Below are 22,968 nucleotides of genomic sequence, written 5' to 3'. Positions count from 1 at the left end.
ATGATGGTCATGCTAAAAACTTCTCCTTGAAAATGAAAACATTTTGAATCAATGACAAGCAAAAATCTATTTAGCGGCCGCCATTTTTTATACTAAAGCTTCGTGATGATCGCTAATCATGGGGGCAGCCAGGTAATTTGCATGCCCCTGCTTAAAAACATATTTGGTAGCTAAGACTTATCGGCATTAATAAAAGGAATGAAATACTTTCCTGTTGTTGTTAACATTTTAGAGATCATGACTTCTTCCACCAAAGATGATTGTTACTACTATATTCGTTTTTTGTTTTGTTTTGTTTTGTTTTTTTGTTTTGTTTTTGTTTTTGTTGCTGTTTCTTTTCGTCCCGTTTTCATTCTTGATATGAAAGTCTCATAAATGACTTCATATGACCAAACAAAACATTAGTACTACTTTATATAAAGAACAAAACAGTTTTGAATCTCCCCATTTCGTACTCCAGCATTTAATGCTAGAGGTTGTCTGGCAAGCTATTTTCTGACTTAGTGCTATCCTAACTTCTAGCATCTGACACGTTGGAAGCCACCGCAAATGTGAATTAGCTAAACGTGTGTTTTAAAATATTATAAGTCTTTTTATTTACATAACAGAGTTTAACCTACCGGAAATCGAGCGATGAAAATCCTTAATATTTGTTAAATACATAGAAAACATGTGTAATCAAGACAGTTGTCAAACGGACCAGCAATTTTGAATTATGTCACTGATTTCACGTAATACAATATATTTTTGACACAACGAACTTGAAGTTGATAAAGGTAATTTGTTGTTTAATTTGATATGTTCGTTTCGCAAATTTTAAAATCCGTAATTTTATCAACCGGAATTACACACTCAAAAAGCTAAAAACCAAATATGAAGTTCATTTCAACTGCATTTACAAAGGATTTCCAGGATTGCTGGAAATTCTCATTAGATAGGTCATTGGTTTTTCTTCAGTTTAGCCCCCTTCTCCCGTGTTATGGTAGAGAAACAGTATAAAACGTTTTAAACGATAAATAGTTTACTATTATTCTGCCGATTTCAAAAAACGTCGAAACGAGCGGTATACAATATGGCGCTCGGAAGTAAGAGATGGGGGAATGGAGGAACGGAATTCCAACTTATTACGTTGTAGGAGTACCCATTTCGAGCTTCAAAATTCTAAGGAGAAAATAGAAAGTCCAAGTGTAAAAATAGGCGAACAAATCAAAGTTTTTTTTCTTCTTTTATATATACAAACATGACAAAGCTTTGCGTTAATTTGCGTAAGTTTCGTCTACGGAAACGAGCTCAATGGGCTTTCGTATATATTTGTTGGCACACAAGTTAGTGCGTGTTAAAATTACTTTCCTGTAATGTCACGTGACGAACAAAAAACATGATAATAATTCGTCTATTTAATGATATCAATAAATGATTTAAAAACAAGTTAATCAGTAAATATCGATTAACGTGTTGATAAATCGTACAATTTATTGATATCAAGTACTAATTATTAACATATTAATAAATATCTATTAACGTGTAAATAAAAATGCTGTATTTATTGATATCAAGGATTTATATATAGCATATTTAACTCCTTGTTGATATTAATGGAGATTTAATTGTATCGATAATTCATTTTTTATATCAATAAACATGTAATAAATCCCACAACGACTTACCGTAGATATCTCAGACAGAACAAAGAACTTGTAAATTATGTAACAACAATGTTGAAAATGAGATATATTTTCTACTAGAATGTCCTGTTCTAGATCATGCTGGAAGGGAAACATCAAATAAATATGTCAATTCAAAATATTTGGATGCTCTGGATAAATTAACATAGCTTAAGTCAGCATAGGATAATTATTACTTCCCTACAACAATTTATACATTCTGATAAACAGCTTGTTTTCCTAACGAAAAGAGAAGAATGAGATATAAATGTTGTCAATCATAGCCTAGAGTTCTACTTTCTTTTTCTCCTCTCTTCAGTAAAATTCAAACGACAGTGATACAAACAAACAAAATACTTCTATTGTCAATAGGATATTAAAGATGCCAGTTAAGACAGAACAATTAACAAGAATTTCATACATTGGTTGAAATGATTTTTAGCATATAATTACAATATCAAAATTGTATCAAAGGCAGAATAAAGTAGCACAACAAGCACAGTTATCTTTGTTTCATCGTGTGTTTGAGTGAATGATACAGAGAGGCAAAAAATACATGTTTTAACAACAACAAAGATAAATGCGAAACTGTAGTAAGAGATTTATAATATCATATGTAATAGAATTTGCAGTCAATAAAACTAAAAAATCGAATGATTAATATGAAAATGTGAAAATACAACCGTTAAATAGCATAACACAGTTTTTTTTTGTTGTTGCTATTTTGACTCCTGAACTTTTCTGATCTTCCCTTGTCTTTATTTCTACCTCCGTTGACAGTGCAAGGGTCGACAACTCGGGGGAAAATGGTAAGTAAACAAAAAACAAATAGACACTAAAAACGGAAGTAGGAGGTAAATATCCGATAAATGAACGATGTGTACTCAGATAATCGACAGTTATATCCGATAAATATTCACTGTTTGATTTTGTTCGTTATATCTTCTGATTTAAAATCATAACAATTTCCCTTCCTGTTTACCAGTTTCATAATTACGTCCCCAAAATTACAACTCCCGCAGTGCCTGTGGGATGGACCACACGTACATGTGTACATGATACCCCATATGGTGCCTCCATAGGGGAGTAGTTTTTATGTTTTTGCTTTATTCTGGCATAAAAATGAACGGAGTCGGTATTTCGGAGATCAACTTCCCCCGAGCTGAATATAATGTATTGCCGATATCTTCTTTGAAATGAGGTGAATTTCTTAGATTTTTAAAAAGAAATGTCTATGAGTACACTATAAATGTATTGAAATATTCAATTTAATGAGAAATAAATTTTGTTTTCAAGTATTGAAAAATGGGTATTTTAGGTATCCCGTCTCGGAAAAAAGAGGTAACACGATCTAAAAAGTACCTAAATTAAAGAGTGCAATAACTGATGATAACAAATCAAATTTTAGTTTTGTCTCATTTTATAAATATTTTTTAAAATGTTTTTGCTGTTATATGAATTGATGGATTTCTCACCGTGTCATATATATAAATTATTATTTCTGTTCTTATTTATCACATTTTTATAGTTAATTTTCATTTTTTGTTTAATATCATTATTATTATCTAATACAGGGAGTGTACTTGTATATTAGTGTAATATTAAGTCCCTGTCTAATGGTAAAATATTTTCAACGAAGCATCATGCAAGTCTGTATGTATTTAAACCCATTTATGGACAATTACATGTACAACATGAAAGTTTACACCACTTGAAAATACTGCGAATGGAAAAAAGTCATAATAAAGTCACTGAAATAAAAAATAAACCAAAAAAAACAGATGTGGCTCTCCCGTTTTTTAATACATGTTACAAGTAAGTTGATTATGAAAGTAAATGACTTCCTTGCCAAAATGTTATTTTTAAAGTTTTTTTTTTTCAAATTTCATATCTCATGAAATAAGTTTTTTTCCCCTGTGATTGTATGTTAAAAAGATCAACTTCCAACTCTTCAAACAACAAAATACATGTGTGCCAATATGATATAAAATCATTTAAATGATAAAAATTTTTTATCATTTACAGCCGATGTATTTGGTAAAAGCTCTATTTCCTGTGGACTTTTTTTCTGTTACTTTTTACCCATAAATGTCTCTGTGACTTGAGTTTATGAGTTTCAACTGAAATACTGAGAAAACTATTTATTGTGTAATGTCAAGTACAGAGATGTTCCTGAATATTTACGCAAATTTTTACTCCCTAGTATTCAAAGTTTGAGTACATATCCTCTTAGAAACGGCAGTGGTATAATGGTACCATTTTGCAGACTATCAAAAACATATGAATCCTTTATTCCATCCACTATTAGAGGATGGACTGCACTTGATATGTAGACAAGAAATTCAGAAACTATTTTAAAATTCAAACATGAACTAAAACAAAAATCATCACTTAATAATATTCAAGTCCCTGTTTATTTCTTGTGCGGATCTAGAAGATTAAACGTATTAAGGCAGGTGCGATATTCTGCTTCATTCCTGAATTTTGACCTTTTTTGAGTCAACATCATAAACAATTGTAGTTGTCAATGTTAGTATGTGAGAGAAGATGTTTATCATTACTTCCTTGAATGCCCCAACTATACTGACGCGAGACATGACTTACTTCAAAATCTAAGATGGCTTCCTCAAAACTGCATTATATACATCGATTTTCTTACTAGTGGAAATTGTGAGTTGTTAACTGTGGAAGAAACGTTTTCTTGTAGCTTAGTAGTTACTATATGTTTGGTCATAAAGACATTATCATCATCAACTTAAACATCATCACCGTCATCACCATCGTTGTCATTGGAAGAATCATCTGTATATGGAAGTATTTCATTTTATTTTTCTTGCATTCTTCTAAGTCAGTAAAGTGTTAATAAACTTGTACATGTTTGTCATGCTCGTATTATTGTTAAATATGTTATATTGGAGAAGACTACATAAGTTAGTAGAACTTGTGTCAGATCCATTTCTTTATAAGTAATAAAATGTGTTTAAACTAAATTGTTTCAACGAAAAGCAATTACATGTACATACTCCCTTACAAGTCAAGATGTGAAAAAAAATTGTTTACAGAATATACTTAGTTAGCAGTCTTTACGATTAAGCAGTAGTCTGAAGCCCAAGGCTTGTCAAAATGGAGGTGGGCCTGTAAAATTAATTACTACAGGCCAACAGTTATTCATATAAAAATTTCTGAAAAATGTATTTCGGGCCTGTGAACTGGAAAGTTAGTTGTGAAGACTGAGTCAGTTATAAATGTGTTGAACTTACTATTGGTTTACCTCTTTGACAAGACACTAACAGTAGTCCAATAAACAGACTTGTCAAATTGTCTGTTAATTGGTACCAGTATCGTATTGCATATCCCTGAGTGGGTGTACGTCAAAACATGGATGCTATAAAAATATAGTTCATTTTCTTTTTGCCTCTCTACAAACTAATGTTTTATCAAAAGATGTGAACAATGACTTACAGAATAGAGCAAACATCATACTGTATCATGAAGAACTTTTTTAGAAAATCTAACATAATAACATAAAAATGTTCCACTGGAAAGGTTGGTTTGGTGAGTGCAAAACGAAAGTGAAAGTAGGCAAAATGGCTATTTTATAGTTCAAGACTACTTTTCTGTCCGATCTTTGTGAACTCACTCTATTTTCTTTGCAGGAAATTATTTTTTCACATGTCCTTAGAAATGCTACATAAGTGAAAGTTTTATTGAATCAATTTACATATTTTTTATAAAATCTTAAAAATATGCACTTCACGATGGAAGTCTAAGGGAAAATTAATACGATACTGAGACCAATTGATGGGAATGACAAAAGACCCCGTCTGGGGGTTGTATGGTCCAACCAGTTGTTGAGCCTTTTTTTTTCAGTTGTTAATTGCAGTTAATTACAATTTCAAGACTATAACAAAATCAACATGAAATTGAAATACCATCATACAGTTATTCTATTTTAATTAACTATCCAACGAAACTCGCTGATCGGAAATTGCACTCTTTAATTAAGATAGTTTTAAGATTAAGTTACCTGCCTTTCCAGGAACAGGATACCTAAAATACCCATTTTGAAACACATTTTCTACGATGCTTGAAAGCGAAATTTTCGTCTCATTATTTGTAATATTTCATTACATTTCTTTGTACTCATAGACATTATTTTTTGAAGTTCTAAGAAATTCATCTCAATTTAAAAAAGACAATTCATCTCAGGGAAGTTGAGCTCGGGATCGGGATACACAAAATACCGACTTCCAAATATGAATGACAATGATGGGGAAACACTGACAGACTCAATCGGCAAATATTAGAAATCCCATTTGGCAGTGTTTCCCCATCATCGTCACTCATATTTTTGCTAGAAATTGGCAGAATAAAGCAAAAATACAAAAAATTTCTCCTGTTCTATGGGGTATCCTGCACCTTTGGAATGGACCTAAGAAATAAATATAGGTATGCCCATCAAATTCTTCTAATTATAATATGGAGTAGCTATTGCTTGAAAGTGAGCACAGAATTTCAAGGAATTGGTTTCACTGTAAGTTGCACATTTATATGTACATGTATGAAGAACAGAACAGAATGTACAAGAACACGATTAATTTCTTAGTGCATTTCAACAGACCCATTTTGATATATATAAAAAAAAATCCACAGCTTCAAACTCAATAAAACTTCACCAATATAATAACATGTATAAAAGCAGATTTTTATAAGAGTGTCAGAAAAAATCACCATAATTTTTTTTTTTTTTTTTAGCACCTATAAGCTTCTGAGACCCCATAGACATGAAAGTGAACGCTGCCAAATATCCTAAATTTTGACCTTCTTCCAGAGGATCAAATCACAACTTCCACATAAAATGATAGAATGAAAAAAAATCCCTTTTAAATTTGATCCTTGCCCTACATTTCTGCAGCAAATACTAAGCAATAAAGTTTAGGCAGCCAAGAAAAAAATCAGGAAGAAACATACTAAAAAAAGGAACCACAATTGTATATTCATATACAATGAAATGTCAAGAGGAATTAATTGTGATCTCGTATCTATTACATGCATGAGCAATATAATATACTTATAATTATTCGACAGAGATCATACATATTTTGAGATAACATTATCATTTAAATGAAAAAAAGATCAAATATGAATAAAAGTTTATGAGTGTTTTGAACCATCAATGCATTTGTTCTTTTACTTGAAGTTCTGTCAATTTCATACTGTTTATCTTTGGAACTGAGTTTGGAATAAAGGTAAAAGGGGCAACATTGATGGCAATTTGGTTTTCTCAGTAAGTAAGATACAGACCCATTTGAACATTTACACAAAAAGTTTATCAAAGAAATTTTAGGAGTACACAGCAAAGCAACAAATGTTGCACACCTGGCAGAATTAAAATTTAAAAACAAAAGTAATGATACAAGTAATCAAATTTTGGGAACACATATGTAATTTAAAAAAGCACACTTGTTAATAAGATATATACATGTAATAATATCCCCCAAAATGACAAATGGGTCTCAACAATCCGGAAATGGATAAAAGAAGATTGGGATTTTGCTTCCTCATATTAAATACCCATAATATAAAAAAAAATATATGTAATATAATACTAAGAAAACTTGATCAAGCTATTCAAAATAAATATAGATTTCTTAAGAGAAAATCATAACCTCTGCTTACATCGATGCATGCAAATTTAAATCTGACAGATACGCAATTTGTAAATTTAGGATTAGTGCTCACTCTCTTGCAATTGAGAGGGGATGCTACCAAAATATCCCCAAAAGTAACCGTATTTGCACTTCATGCAATACTTTACAAATTGAAGATGAAGTGCATTTTTTCATACACTGTCCAGCCTATAAAGAACCCAGACAAGTTCTCATCAACAAGAAAAAAAAAAGAAAAAGGTTCTTTTCAATAACAGAAAAAAATATATCTTTAATATTAAACAGTAACTGTTTGATTTTCTAAAAGCCTTAATTGGATGTATAAATATATGTTTATTTTGTTAATTAAATAAAGTATTAGTTTAATGCACCACCGCTCCAGATTTTCAATATGGTTATTATTAATAGAACTCTCATTTTTTGTATTTTTGGATTTGTGTATTGTTTCATAACCATTTATTGTAAATGTATTTGAACAAATAAATATTTGTTTTTGTTGTAAACATTATACATACAAAAATGTACTTCCATTCCTCTTTTGCTGTTAAAGTTATATTCTTAGATATCCGAGACATCATTTAAGTTTTTAAAAAAAATTATTGGGGACACTTGTTGTAATTTTGCATTCTCTCCGTGACATGTCACTGCCAGACAATCAACTTTTGTTATCATTCTGCACCATGCTAACTTGCACATGCATGTTGCTGTAGAATTCTCTGCTTTCCTTGTGGCTTCACTGCAACTTTAGCTCTGCTAGCTATTAAAACAAGAAATGTGCATTCAAACTTCATATTTCTACAGTCACTTTGACCTAAAATGAAACTACTGCAACCTTGACATTTCCAGGGTTTCTTGGAGACTTATGCATCAAACTTTATCCTCATGGGGGCTGGGATTTGATGTCTGATAAGAAATATTTTTTGCACAAGCACAAAATACTTTAATTTCAGAAGTAACCAAAATCAATATTTTAATTTGAAAACCTGCCTTGTTAAGTAATAGGGAAAGTATAGAATTATTAAATATATTTATTTTAATGGATGAATAGTTTTTTGTCACCCAAAATATGGAACAATTACAGGTATTTTTTTATAAAAAAATCCCAGCTTACAATTTACAAATCCTATTGAGAAGATCTCATAGTATTTCCTCCATCTTCAAACCGATACAATGTTTAGGGGTAGTTCCAGAAACTTAAAAAAAGAAAGGGGGTTCCAAGCTACAAATATGTTATGTTTGCACTTTTTGCCAAAATTTGCATGCAATTTACAAAACTTTCCATAAACAGGGGTTCTATAAATTTAAATTCTCTTTTGCTGATCCAAATGTATCTTAAATGAGAATACTTCCCCCCCCCCCCCAAAAAAAAAAAAAAAAAAAAAAAATTTGGTAGCAACAATAACAAGCAAAAAGGTTTTTCTGAGTCAAAATTTGTTGGAAAAATACTTTCTTTAGATGAATCCCATATACTGCAAACCGTGAAATTTTCATGACAGTTTTATTTTTGCTATTTTTGAAGTATGACCTGAAACACAAAAATTACTAGTGTACTGTGGTGAATATTTTCTTTGCTGAACATTCTCATATGATTTGGGGAGTGATTGCCAGTTCAAAGCTAGGTGTAAGTACATTGATCGAAGAAATTGTGGAAAAAAAAGACGGCATGAAATTTCCCAGTTTACAGTAATCAGCATACACCTTTATTACAGAATCATGGCCAATTTGACAAACGTAATCAATGGGATGCTAAATTCGAACTTATTGCTTGATCTGAACAATTTGACAATTGCTTAAAAATTGTTTTGTGCATAGGAAATTGTTACTTAGATAGAAAAAAAGAGTAGATATGGTGAAACATAATAGATGCACCTACATATGACTGAATACAAAATGGGAAATACTTTCAGAGATCACCAAAAGGTTTTCAATAAGTGTAACACACCTTTAAGTAAGCTCTGAAATGCCTGACAACAAAGGTAGTAAAATCCATGATAATGGAATAATGACAATTCTTCAAAATCAAACTAAAAGTAATATAACAACATAAAGACACGTAAATGATCATAATTTGCTGACTGTGGACTGGTGCACCACAGGTGTGGGCTTTAACTAGTTATATAAGGCCTTAACCATCACTCTTTAATGTAAGGTCAAAAATGAAGTGAAACATCAAACAAACACACCATAAAATTGACTCAATAATACATGTACATCCAATTTTCTCCATGGAATACCTCAATATACAACATATACACATTATGACCTCATGATACCATTACCTATGATCAATTTTACTCTTGCAACTTTTTTTGTGAAATTGACAACTGCATTATGAATGTTAATGAATTTTTTTTATTTTGGCTATTTGATGCCAGTTGGATTTTTTGCAATGGGAGAAAACTTCTTATTTTACGGTTGTATAATTTATAACCTTTACCCTTATATTTAAAGGGAAACAAAATGAGATATCCACGTAAAGAACATTCACAGTTACTGAAAGCTAGTTTAGAACATATTAAAGAATATTAGATAGTTCATTTAAAACTGGTTGCAGCATCTGAGACAATACAAGTCCATCTGAGGCAACCATTTTTACCTGCATCACTATAAAAGCATGTCTAGTAGGTGCTCAAACAACCCCTGTCCATCATGCTGAGGTGTTCATACTTTGTTTATCCTCTTAATCTAATATTCAATATCACATGTGGCATGATTTCTTATACATATAGTATTGAATATTTTCTACCATTTTGGATAAAATTGATAAATATTTTGTGTTGAAGTTCAACTCTTTATATTACTGACAAATTTCACAAAATTTTACTACGGAACTTTTTTTATGTTCAACTTCCAGTGTTTGACACTAACTTTCTCTCTAGGTAGCCCACTGGACTTTCTGATAGATAAATTAAGCAGTTCTCAAAATTATTTTGTAGGCCTGTCGTAGTTGAACCCTGACTTCCTGTTTTTCAGCCATACACATTAATGAACTACATTGTATGAACACTGGGCATACAATATACTTTGTGTAACATGTAATTCAAAGTGCACTGTAGAAATCTTTTTTTTTTTAGCTTTGCATATTGTTTGTACACAAATGAAAATATTAATGAACACAACTGTTTTTTTTTTCACCAACATATATAATTTTATGTTTTTTATAATGATGACAAATATTCCCTAAATTTCTACCATTTTGCAGTATTTTAGTTTTTTCCATTTAGACATGCACTTATATGTATTTTTTTTGTACATGTGTCTTGTATCTTCACAATTTATTTGTCCTTTTAGGTATCATTTTGTACATGAAAAAATCAATTATTAAGGATAAGATTATTTGCTTTTGCCATATATTACCTGCCATACATTTGACTAATTTCATTGTGATAGTTTGAAAATATCTTCCAGAAAATGACAGAAAAAAGAATTGAGGAACCCTTTGAAAGTGTGAATAATTTGAAGCAGAAAAGACATAGGATAAAGTTATTGTATTAAAGCAGGAATATATTCAACATGGATTATATACCAGAGAGTCCATATGAGCGTATGCGACCACTAAGAGAGGACTTTAATTTAAGACTTAACACATTCTCCAATTGGCCTCAGACCTGCCCAGTTCAACCTCTAGACCTTGTTCGTGACTATTTTTACTACATTGGCATTGAAGATAAATGTCAGTGTACACATTGTGGTGGAGTTCTTGGTGGATGGGTTCGAGGTGATAATGTCCACCGTGAGCATGTCAAACATTTTCCAGACTGTCCTTTTATTCAACAATGTCTACAAACCTCCCAACCAGTCCCCCAAATACCTTCTTTAAATCAAAGTGATATTTTTAATGGCCATAACTTTGGTAATAGTACAGGCAATTTTGCCTCAATTAGTGTTCCCATGGAAACAATGGTATCACCGCAGACCCCTACTGATAAACCTGGTGTTACTCGACCTAAGTACCGTGAATATTCTATAGAGAGTACCAGACTATCATCATACACAGGATGGCCTTCACAGATGAAGCAGAAACCAGAAGCTTTAGCAAAGGCTGGTTTTTTCTACCTAGGTAAGAGTAAATACCAAACCAATTACCTTAAGAAATACCTTGGGTACAAAATGTAGAATAACTAGGAGATTTATGAGAGGCAGATTTAAGTACCTATGAAATAATAGAAATGGTCATTCAATCAAGAGGAGACTTAAATCTAATGTCTGAAGTTAAATATTATATTTAATTGCTATAATTATTTATTCTATTGTTCTTATCTGGCCCAATGAAAGAGACTACTGTGTTGTACACAGTATTCAGTTAAATTACTTCATAGCAGTTGTTTCAATAACTACATCATTTTTAAAATATATCAATACTTATAATTAAATGCTATTTAATGAATTATATTTGTACATTGTGCTTCACAGTATTGATTTAAAGTACATGTATAATGAAATGTTTATTGATCATTGCTTCTGATATGGCTAAAAACAACACCAGATCTTTACGGAGAGCGTCACCAATATCACATCCTGCTCTTTTTGGGCAAATTGTAATACTGGTGTTAAATTTGTTTTGATCTACAAACTGCCTTTATCTTTAAAGATATAAATAGGAGTTAAAATGTATCCATAGGATGAAAGGAGAAACTAAACCAGTGATTACCATGTGGTTAATGGCTGATAATGTTTGTGATTGAAATTATGTTAGTACTACAATGCTGACATGATAGAATTGAAGTTTGAAATTTTTAGGTCAAGGTGACAAAGTGAAATGTTTTTATTGCGGAGGTATTCTCTGGGACTGGGACCCAGAAGATGAACCTTACACAGAACATGCTAAGTGGTTCCCTAAGTGTCCATGGTTATCACTCAGTAAAGGTGATGCTTTCGTTGAAAGAGTTCAAAAAGTATGTACAATATATGTATTATGATTACCAGTGCTATATTTGTTTAGAAATTGGTTTTGAAACAACATCAAGAATAATCAGGCTTTATTTGTTTTATAAGTTCATACTGCATGTAAAATGATTTTGGAATCTAATGCACTTTTCCCCCAAAAAGCAACTATTTGCAATACATGTACTTTTCAAAGAAATAAAGAATTTTCAGAAGATATATCATTAACAAAGACCAAATACTATATATTTCTTTTAGCAGGATATTTTGATTTAAAGAAGTACAGTAAACTCCTCTTTTGAATGTTTTTTTAATATAGATTTGTATGTTAGTGTATGTTTGTTTTACAATATTTGAAAATTTGGGATTTAATTTGGATTATAATTACCTCCCTTTGTTTCAGGACCTAATGAAAATGAATATCAGTATGTATAATCTAAGTGATGATATAGATTGACTGGCAGTATTTTTCACTTTTGCTCCACCTACTTTACTACCTTTGCATGATCTACCTATCATACTTAGCCTCACTAACAGGGGCCAGAATTGGAGTAGAACAGTAATACACTCCGGTTGAAAATTTAAATTTGATGTAAAAACATGACTAACTGTAGGATTGCAGTGTAAAGACAATAACAGTAAATTGACGAAAAATATAAATAATATAGAAGTTGAGTACAAATGGAAAAAAAACCCTCAGCAAAGTTTCACATAAGACCCGGACTCTAAGATGACAAATGTTTAAACATGTGTTACATTTTCCAGCAACATTGATTATTTTGTATAACACTTTTGGCTGTGTAAAATTTACCAGGTGCATGTCAAGCAACATACATTTGTGTCCTGTAATCTTGAAACTATTCTGGGTATTTTATGGTCAGCACTTATTTATTAGAAATTTTCTATGACTTAGTCTCCTATCGTTTTGAACTGTTAAAAGAAAATTGATCAAACTGTAGTTGTGCATATGCTTCTCTTTCATATTTATGTTAAGTACAATTTGTCAACTTTGAAGCTAAACTGAGAAATGCTCTCAAGAATGGCCAAATGGAGTTCTTGATGCATGTAATCTTATATAGTTAACTGATAAACCTTCAGTATATACTATACAAACAAACTGTTTTACACATCATACATATCAGTATTACATTAAATTTTACACTGTATAAACAGTTGCTTTTTTGAACAATTGAACTTTCCATTCCTTTGGATGTTTATTTTTATAATGATACAAGTGCTAAATATATATTTTATGATATTTTAAGACCAAGGAGGTCAACAACAAACTTCAGATGATACAGCAGTGAAAACTATTGATGATACACGACCCAAGGAGGTTCCTCAACCTCAACCCTCAACCTCTGCCTCTGGCAATGCTAGTTCTAGTAAAGATAAAAATTACTCTTCTGAGCAGAAGCTGAATGAAGCAGAACATACTGGTATGTCAGCCATTAATTACAAATGTATATAAGTGAACTTAAAGAGAAACCATCTGCAACACAAACAGTTAATGATTATTGAAGACTGCATTGAGGGGAAAAAAAACTAAAATCATATAGGCTACTGTAAATCAGAAATTATTGCGTACAATAATTATTTTAACTTTGTAGTGCAGACAGTGATTTCTAATTTTTACAATTTTGCAAAAAAGTTCTACATGAAGCATTAGTTATGTTAAAATTCCACAATGTGAGTTTACATTAACAACTCACTGATAACAAAATATGATTGATCAGTTCATAATATTCCAATAGCATTGACTGGTTTTATTTGCCTGACAAGACCATTCCTGTTGCTGTACGAACATTTGCCCATCTTGTCAATGTCATAAATCCACTTCTGAAGTGGTCAGAATATTTGTTAGTTTTTACAGCAGTAAGTTAACTTATAGCTATGTCAAAAAAATAACATCTCAGGCTTCTGCCATGATAGTGAAAACTGTTGTTAGTTTCCAATAACAACATTATGTCAAGTCAACTATGACATTGTCAATAAACAGAATAACATAAGTTTTGAACATCACATTTTGCCTTTACAGGTTGACTGTAATGTTTTCTGTCTTGGCTTCAAATCTGCTGTTATTCTGTATTATCACTACTTTGTAAAATTATACTTTTATTACCTATTATTTCTTTTAATAATGCATGTAGCTAATAAGGGATGGCATGATGGTGTCAAATTGCTAGAAATACTTCCTTGCTTTCAAGCCCAGTTAAAGTGAAAACACTATTGTTATGCAAATAGACTGAGGAAGAAAATACTCTTATGTAAGTGGAGTAGATCTGATCATATAAAGCTTACAATGAAATCCCAGTGTTACAACTCCCAATAGTTAAGCAGCACTCCAGCTAAGAGTCATAGAAAATGTGATTCATGGGTAAAAACCATACATATTATTATATTTGATATTTTGTTTGAATTGCCATAGTATACAGAAATACAGAAATTAACATTCAGTTTTTCATATAACCTGTGTTCTTAGGAGACACAATTACAATAAAATCTTTTTTGGGGTGTAGCACATTTTTCAGATTTTGCATGATTCTTACAAAGACTGCTGCATTCATAATTATATTTCTAGATGTTTCAGAGATTATTGAAGAAAACAGGAGGATAAAGGAAGAGAGACAATGTAAAATTTGTATGGATGAAGATGTGAGTGTAGTTTTCTTTCCATGTGGACATTTAGCCTGCTGTCCTAAATGTGCTGTGGCTGTCGACAAATGTCCTATCTGTCGGAAAGACATAGAAAAACAAGTTAAAATTTACTGGTAGATAAACTTCTTTTGGTCAGTATTTAACATCAGTCTTAATATCAAGTGATGAAATTACTGAAGGCATAAAATAGATAAGAAATGAATTCACAAGTATGAAACAGCATCTAAATTTTTTCTTCAGTATTTGAAAACCGCCATTTTCAGCATACCATTATTACTTACTGTAACTGTCTCAGTAGTAGTGGTTGGATAGATACCTCCCACAGCCCAGTCATATCCAATGCTTTTATGATTGAGATGACTGATTCTCCGTCAAGGATATATAGTGTCAATGTGTCCGAGTGGGGTGACATGTCTATCTAGCATGCCGAAGTGACCTAGCATATGCTGAGAGGGGTGAAATGTCATTTTTTTACCTAGCATATGCTAAGTGTGGTGAGGTGCCTATCTGTGACCTTGTATGTTGAGTGAGTTTTCATGTTGATATGGGGTCTGCTTGAAAAGTTAAAAATTTTTTCGCTTTAAAGGCATGTTAAATCTGTCTATGGAAATTAAGGTGTAATTAATTAATCAAATATTTCCAAAGAAGGAAATACTAATGTGGGGAACTATGAAGTAAGACCTCAACTTTCAGCCAGATGTGTGCGGTACATACTTTATTTTAGGGATTTGCTTTTTTTTTTTGTTTTGATTCAGGCTATTAACAGTCTTTTTATTAACTTAGGATCAGATACTGATTAAAGATCATGATCATGTAAAATAATGGAATTTGTTGGGGGAAACAGATCAGTTTGAATTGTAACTAGATTCTTTGCTAACACTGAATCACAATTTTATTTTATTTTTGAAAATGAGTTAAGAATGTTCAACCATAATACTGAATACAACTGATTTTGTGGAACACATTATTTTACATGTTAATGATTTAAGTATTTAAATCATGAAAGCCTTCCTTTTATAAAATAGTCATCTATATATTTCTCACTGATATAGAACTGTTTTGAAAACTGCTTAGAAAAAGTATTATATTAAATACCTAAATGACATAAACGACTGTAAATTGATTTATCTCTAGGTTTAGTTATCATTTTAACACTTAGATATGCTTGAAAATCTTAAGTATACAGAAAGTAAATTGAATTTTTTTTACATTAACTCAGTAATTCAATCAAGAATGCTTACACAATTACTTACTTTTCCTGTGAAAAATCAGCAGATAAAGGGAGGTAACGCATACTATTATTTTTTTGGCATTCTATACATGTCTTCATTGTTACGATACACATTTTAATGTAAATGTACTGGTTTTGTTAATATTCTAATTTTGAAATAAGATTTCATTGTGATATAGTACACTATTTACTATTTATGATCTACCATAATCATTTCATTGATTGTTTAATGCTGTTGGTGACAGGTTTTGTATATTATGATATCACTAGTTTGATCACTGTAGTAATGTTGCAAGAACAATTAATATATCAGTGCTTTGAATTTTCTTCAACTTTGACTTATTTGTGGGTATGTCAACAACCCAAGTTCCCTTACCCATGGGAGTACCAACTTTTCCAACTTCAGTTAATTCAGTCCATTTCCTCTCACACAATAAATGCCTTCTGTGTTTAAATAAGACAGAAAAAGTTTCCATGTTTTAAAAACCCATGTTGAAGAACAACCTTTATTTTAAAAGCTTACTTTATGACCTTTGGCTATCTTTTGTATGTTAAACTTCTGCCAACACAGGTTGTAGATATATAATAGTAAACTACTCAATGATTAGAATTTTGTTTTTCTAATTTTTACATAACATCCTTACAACTAAAAACCAATATGTGAGTTAAAAAAGAAACAACATGTAAGAAGGATTTTTTTAAAAAGTATTTGAAATGGTATTGAATGCAAAACTTAATTTTGATAAGTGAAGAAATGCTATTGGTAACTTGAATGAGGTATTATTTTTATACCTCAAGTAAGTAAAAGAGGACAAAGTTAACACCAGGAGATCTAAAGTTAGACTTTCAATTTTACTTTCTTGCCAATTCTGTTATTTACTTTTTGTAATGAGTAGAATTTCAAAGCTAGGTATATTTGTTATGTATATCTTATTAGAGTTATTGTTTGTACATGAATTACTGAACTTATATATCACAATTTACATATTCTATCGATCAGAGCATTCAAACATGTGTTTTTTATTATGCAACTTTACTTCAGGAATGTAATTAATATCTGAATTTATTATCTTGTAAAAATAACTTTGGTTCGATTTACGCAGGATAAAATTGTGAAGTGTTTTATGTTGTGTGTAAATTGAAGTTACAAGATAATATATTCAGATGTAAGTTACATTCCTTATAATTTAACATTTTGGCAGTAACTACATGTATGATGAATTCATATTAATTTATTCGAATACACATGCCTTTTTAAGACAGCATTATTTTATTTGGTAATACATTGTAGTAGTCCAGTTAAAAGGGACATGGTTTAGAGTTCATGACTTTGTTTATTGATCAGGTGATAGGAATATAAAAGATAAATAAAAACGATGGCATCTTATCTAAACGTAAAAATAGTCATATTAGATTACATTACTATCAAATTCTTAATTTTCTTAAAAATTTAATATAAAATTTAAATATTAGTTCATGTATAATATATGTTACAAAGCTTTAGGTCTTATTAAGTATGTTTTACTATTTTTATAGTGTACTTTTCTTTGAGTTACTAAAAGTTGATACTTGGACATCTATATAGAATTGTTGCATAAATTATTCTGAGAATGACAAGTGCTTATCTTCTATTATTTCTTTTATAATCTGGAACAGCAGAATAATACCTTGTTGTGTAGAATATGTTTCATTAAAATATTTATGTAATATATTTAGTAATTAACGTTCAAGATGTACAGTATTTTTTATTTATTATGACATTTTGAAAAGGTCAATATGTAATATATGGACCTGTCCTGATTATATTGACCAGGGACAAAGTCTGAGGTCAGAGTTATCAAACTGGTCCTTATATAATGTATTGACTGGCTGAAAGTCCTTGATTTAATGCATTACATATGAAAGGTTAATTTTTGCTAAATTTTTTATTCATCTTCTGTCGTCGATTGTTTTTTTTGTTTTTGTTTTGGCAGGAGGTTTCTTCAGATGGGAATGGTTTAAATCTGATTTATGTATGGAAGTTTGGCATAAATATATTTGAAATAGAAGCATAGCATCAATGTATATCTAAACTAAGTGCTTTAAGCATATGATATATCCTTAAAATCATGTGGTCATAAGAATAGAAATACTACACCATATGTGATATTAGAATATATATTGAGAGTTAGTAAGGGTGGAACATCAAATACTTTGATATATTATGAGTATTGTTGAGATATTAAGAATTTCATCACAAAAAGCCCATGATGCACTAAGTAAGTCTTCTTACTTGAAGACTCTGGCTCTTGAATTTCTTTCACTTTATAAAATCTTTACTTATTCTATACTTATTCTCTCCCCTGCAATACATAATAATATAAAATATTATCCCATAGTATAACTTCATTGTTTTTTTTTTTCATTCTGTATTATTGTATGAACCAAGTTTTATTTTTAAATTTCATTTACTTAAAATAATATGCATGTCTTTCATAACAATCCATCAATCTAGTTAGTGATAGCTAGTATGTTGAAGTTTGACACTGTGAAGTAACAAAAAACAAAAGAGGACAGGTATAGTGTTTGAAATTTAAATCCTAATATGAACCAGATTGAAATTATACTAAAATCTCATTGTATTGATTTTACATGTACATGTAATACCTAAGATATTTCATTTTGTGTTTTGATGTGTTTAGTTTATGTGAAAACTTATGAAACCTTGTTTCTGAAAAGCTTATGCTGTAATTTCAGTCCTTATCTTTTAAAGTCTATTTCTCTTATTGTTTGTACTTTATTCTTCAGCAAACATCATATACCATACTGTCCATAGTGAATACAAAGTAGGCATGATAATCTTGATACTGTAAATCGTGAAATTTTTGCACCATCTTTTTTTTTTCAGTTTCTGCGATCAATCAATTTTTGCTCATTTCAAATTTGTGATCTTTTTTTAAATCATATTATAATTTTCTTCAAAAAAATTTTAACAGCAGTTTAATTTTCCCATTACTAGTCTTACCATGAAAATAGAGAAAAATAAAACAGTTGCAAAATTTCACGGGTTACAGTATTTTATATATAAAGTAAGCCATGGTGTTTCTGATATAACATTGCCTTACTTTCTCATTGTGTAGACATTAAAAGGAAATTTGCTGATATTGATAATAACATTAAATACATTTGATTATAAATTTGGAATTTTAAAATATCTTGCTTAGAAGGCCAACTAAAAATAACAAGGTGAAAGACTGTTAAAAACAAATTTGAACACTGTTTTTGTTTTTATAAACTGATTTTGGACTGAGTTCTTGGACTTTGTTTCTGTTATGAACTTTCAGTTGTCCTTGACTTATTTTAACTCTTCTCTTTTATAAATTTAATTCTCACTTTTTTATTTATACAAAAATATATTACTGATTTAGATTGAATATTTTGTTAATTAGGATAACATTTGGTTCTTTCATTTTGAGTTCTGACAGTATGGGATAGAAACTGAACAGTATTGTTATGTTCAGTACTTGCAAAACTTTTCTATAATATGAAAGATACTGCATAATTAACAAAGATTTACATATCCTTTAACTGTATTAAAAACTTAGCTTCCAATCTAATATATTTTTGGATACAAACTTAATGATTGTAATTGAGATCCTTACATTTAACATCTATGTATCTATCACATTATCATGGATCTTCCCCTCTGATGTTGTAGAGGGTGTGTCAATGAATGGTTGTGAAACTGTACATTGTGAAAGAAATAGATAATTCTTTGTGACCATTATCAGGGGCAGATCCAGGATTTCAGATTAGGGGGTGCAAAGTTAAAATTTTGCTGAGCGGAGGGAGGCGAAAAATTTTTTGAGGTTAAATTTTTTAAATGTTTTTCTAGAGTTGATGCAATGTATATATCTTTCGTGGAAAATTAGCAAGAAATTTAAATTTCAACCTAAAACTGCCTAAATCTACCCCAGACAACCCATGCTTTGCAAATTTTAGGGGGGTGCACGCCCACCATGTCCCCGCCTGAATCTGCCCCTGATTATACATTAATTGTATTTGCCAATGACACTTTGTATTTTTTTTTACCTGTCTGTCCGTCTGTGGTACCTTTGGAAATGATTGAGGGAATGTGACATGTTCAGATTTTATAAAAAGTACATAAAGTTAGTTTTTTGTAACAGGATAGGGTATATTAGCTTGCTCACTATTGTTTTTTTTTTTTAATTTTTACAATGCAGTCATAAAAGCTAGTGTAAGTTTAGCAAAAAAAGACAGAGTTTGTTTTCATGACTTAACAAAACAACACTTTGATAAAACTTGAAAATTTTCTGTTTAGATTTTTCTTTGACAACCTTTTTTTGTTATTTTGCTTGTGATGTCTTTTATGGACAACTGTGGATAGTATTGTTTGAGATATCCTTTATGGTCAGGACAACTATGGATAGTATTGTTTGGGATATCTTTTATGGTCAGGACAACTATGGATAGTATTGTTTGGGATATCCTTTATGGTCAGGACAACTATGGATAGTATGGTTTGGAATATCCTTTATGGTCAGGACAACTATGGATAGTATTGTTTGAGATATCCTTTATGGTCAGGACAACTATGGATAGTATTGTTTGGGATATCCTTTATGGTCAGGACAACTATGGATAGTATTGTTTGGGATATCTTTTATGGTCAGGACAACTATGGATAGTATTGTTTGGAATAATTAATATTTTTGCAGATAAATTAGTGAATTACCTAAAAATATCCTTGCTTACAATCTTTGAATTTTAATTTTTTTTATATATACCGGTAATTGCAGATAAATGTCAATATCCTTTATTGCTTTGCTTCTAGAAACGAAGCATTTAGTTTCATATGATATACACTCCATTTTGAATAAATTAAATTATGTACTTGCAATCAGATGCTGCGACTTGAAAATAATAATTTATAAAATGGCATATTCTTGGTCAATAGCTGAAAACCAATGTTGGACAGAAACAATTTAACGATTTAGATCCAATTCACAAAAAATCAAGCAAATATACAGTGTGTATGCCAGTCCCTCATGATAAATTAAAAAAAATCAAACTTCCCAAACTGTTAAAAATGTTAAACCTGATAGAATAAATATGCTTAAGCAGACAATATCAATATTTATATACTTTTTATATGGTGTGTAATTACATTAATCAGGTAGCTCAGAAAACTATTCAGTTTACAGTTTTATAATTAGTTTTATTATTATTTATTCTATTAATTATAGTAGTTTTATAAATTTAATGTACTGCTTGAAATGCATTCGTTTTTAGTGCAAAATTACTTCTTTTAAATTGTTTGACAAACAACCTATAAATAGAAATACACACAGTTTTGTCTTGTCTTGGTTAATTGATTGTGTGTTGATCTATTTATAGTGAGTGTTTTCCAGTCAAAAGCAGTATTTATTATCTTAATAGAATTGTTAAACATTTTAAAGAAGTTTGCACATAGGCGAGAACATTTTGCCTATATAAAAACATAACGTTAAATAAAAAATTTCTGAATGCACCACTCCATAGCTTTTTAGAAAGTTAATACTTGTATACTAAAATTTTTAATTTTGCAGCCTTATTATATATCAAGGGGAATAACTATGTTTTCCAAATTTCAAGGAATAAATATCACTAGTTTTGACAGACAATTGTATCTGTCTGTGTTGGTCTTGTAGTTAACATTTACCTTCTTGATTATATAATTTTGTTATTGTGTTTTCTTTTGAAAAATATCATATTTTTTTGTGATGTAAATTTATATAGCAACTTTCTTAGTTGTTTTTATGCTGTTGTTATTTATAAAATTAAAACACTTATTTATTTCATTGTTTTTATGAATTTAACCATTCTCGATGGTTGGTTCTAAGTTAAAAAGTCTTGTCGATTTATGTGGTTAGTTTCCACAAATGTCATTATCTTAAGAGTACTAATATGAACTAGATGTTCACACCGTGTTCATTTTAAAAAAGTGCTGTTCTGTTATACAGCGTGATATTGATTTTTGGTATTGATATCTGGGGTGATGGCCAAATGCAAGCTGAACCAAATATAAATCACATCTCAAAATACCAATATATGGACCTTTAAGATATTGTAGCAAAATGATTTATCCACAAATATCAAACTTGAATTGATTTTGGGGGGGTTATGACCCAAATGTGTAAGAATCTTGGCTTAAAAGTACATAAACAATAGTTTTACTTATTTTCTAACAATAGCATGTGTCTGATATATATAAGTTTATTTTTGTAGTATTTATAGGAGCAGTAATATTGTAAATATTGAAAACATTACAGTAAGCACTGTGGTCTGCAATGATACAATGAATGTAGTAAAAATACATGCATCTTAATTACTGGTATTTAAAGCCCTTTTCAGCTCACCTGGCCGAAAGCCATGTGAGCTATTGCAGTCACTTGGTGTCTGTCCTCCTCATTAACATTTTTTCAGAACTCTTCTCCTCTGACATTACTTGACCAATTGGAACCAAACTTGGTATGAATGTTCCTTGGGTTATCCTGCATAGAACTAATGTGGGAATTTTCGATCCGTTGAAAAACATGGCCACTGTTACTAAAAATAGGACATGGGTCAAACAGTAGTTTTTTTGCATATATTTCCAAAACCGTTAGGTTTAACCATTTTCGACCCAAAGTAAAGTGTTCAGCATGATGAGATCTGTCTGTGGTCAAATTTTTATTTTAATCTATGAAGCCATGTTGGAGTTATTGCCCTTTTTCAGCATTTTTTTTGCTATTTTAAGGTTATTTCTTTCAAAAATCTTCTTCTCCTCTAATACTACTTGACCAATTGGAACCAAATTTGGTATGAATGTTTCTTGGGGTAT

The 22,968-nt window shown here is 30.4% G+C and overlaps 1 protein-coding gene across 3 annotated transcripts; it reads left to right on the top strand.

The window, feature by feature from the left end:
- The first annotated feature begins 2,431 nt into the window (after nucleotides 1-2,431).
- Nucleotides 2,432-21,946, top strand: LOC148621866 (baculoviral IAP repeat-containing protein 7-B-like). Of its 3 annotated transcripts, none has more exons than XM_088576661.1 (6): nucleotides 2,432-2,473; nucleotides 10,742-11,393; nucleotides 12,074-12,228; nucleotides 12,621-12,642; nucleotides 13,483-13,656; nucleotides 14,799-21,946. In XM_088576661.1, the coding sequence occupies exons 2-6, from the start codon at nucleotides 10,847-10,849 to the stop codon at nucleotides 14,990-14,992; spliced, it is 1,092 nt and encodes a 363-aa protein (XP_088432787.1). In that variant the 5' UTR covers nucleotides 2,432-2,473; nucleotides 10,742-10,846; the 3' UTR covers nucleotides 14,993-21,946. The 3 variants fall into 3 exon arrangements, with proteins under 3 accessions (XP_088432787.1, XP_088432789.1, XP_088432790.1); XM_088576663.1 differs by having other exon boundaries at nucleotides 2,464-2,518; XM_088576664.1 differs by lacking the exon at nucleotides 2,432-2,473 and adding an exon at nucleotides 3,203-6,113.
- The last annotated feature ends 1,022 nt before the right edge of the window (nucleotides 21,947-22,968 follow it).

This window comes from Perna viridis, chromosome 3 (assembly GCF_037379345.1).
Source record: "Perna viridis isolate PV_CMFRI_1.1 ecotype Kerala chromosome 3, ASM3737934v1, whole genome shotgun sequence".
Taxonomy (NCBI): Eukaryota; Metazoa; Mollusca; class Bivalvia; order Mytilida; family Mytilidae; genus Perna; species Perna viridis.
Note: the sequence above shows the minus strand (reverse complement) of the source record. Positions and strands in the feature narration are given on the sequence as shown.

What these genes read in the sequence shown, in the direction of transcription:
- LOC148621866 (XM_088576661.1), top strand. Translation starts at nt 10,847, where the DNA reads ATGGATTATATACCAGAGAGTCCATATGAGCGTATGCGACCACTAAGA. An exon ending in GGCTGGTTTTTTCTACCTAG is followed by an intron (nt 11,394 to 12,073) that starts GTAAGAGTAAAT and finishes TGAAATTTTTAG; the next exon opens with GTCAAGGTGACAAAGTGAAA. An exon ending in TCGTTGAAAGAGTTCAAAAA is followed by an intron (nt 12,229 to 12,620) that starts GTATGTACAATA and finishes CCTTTGTTTCAG; the next exon opens with GACCTAATGAAAATGAATAT.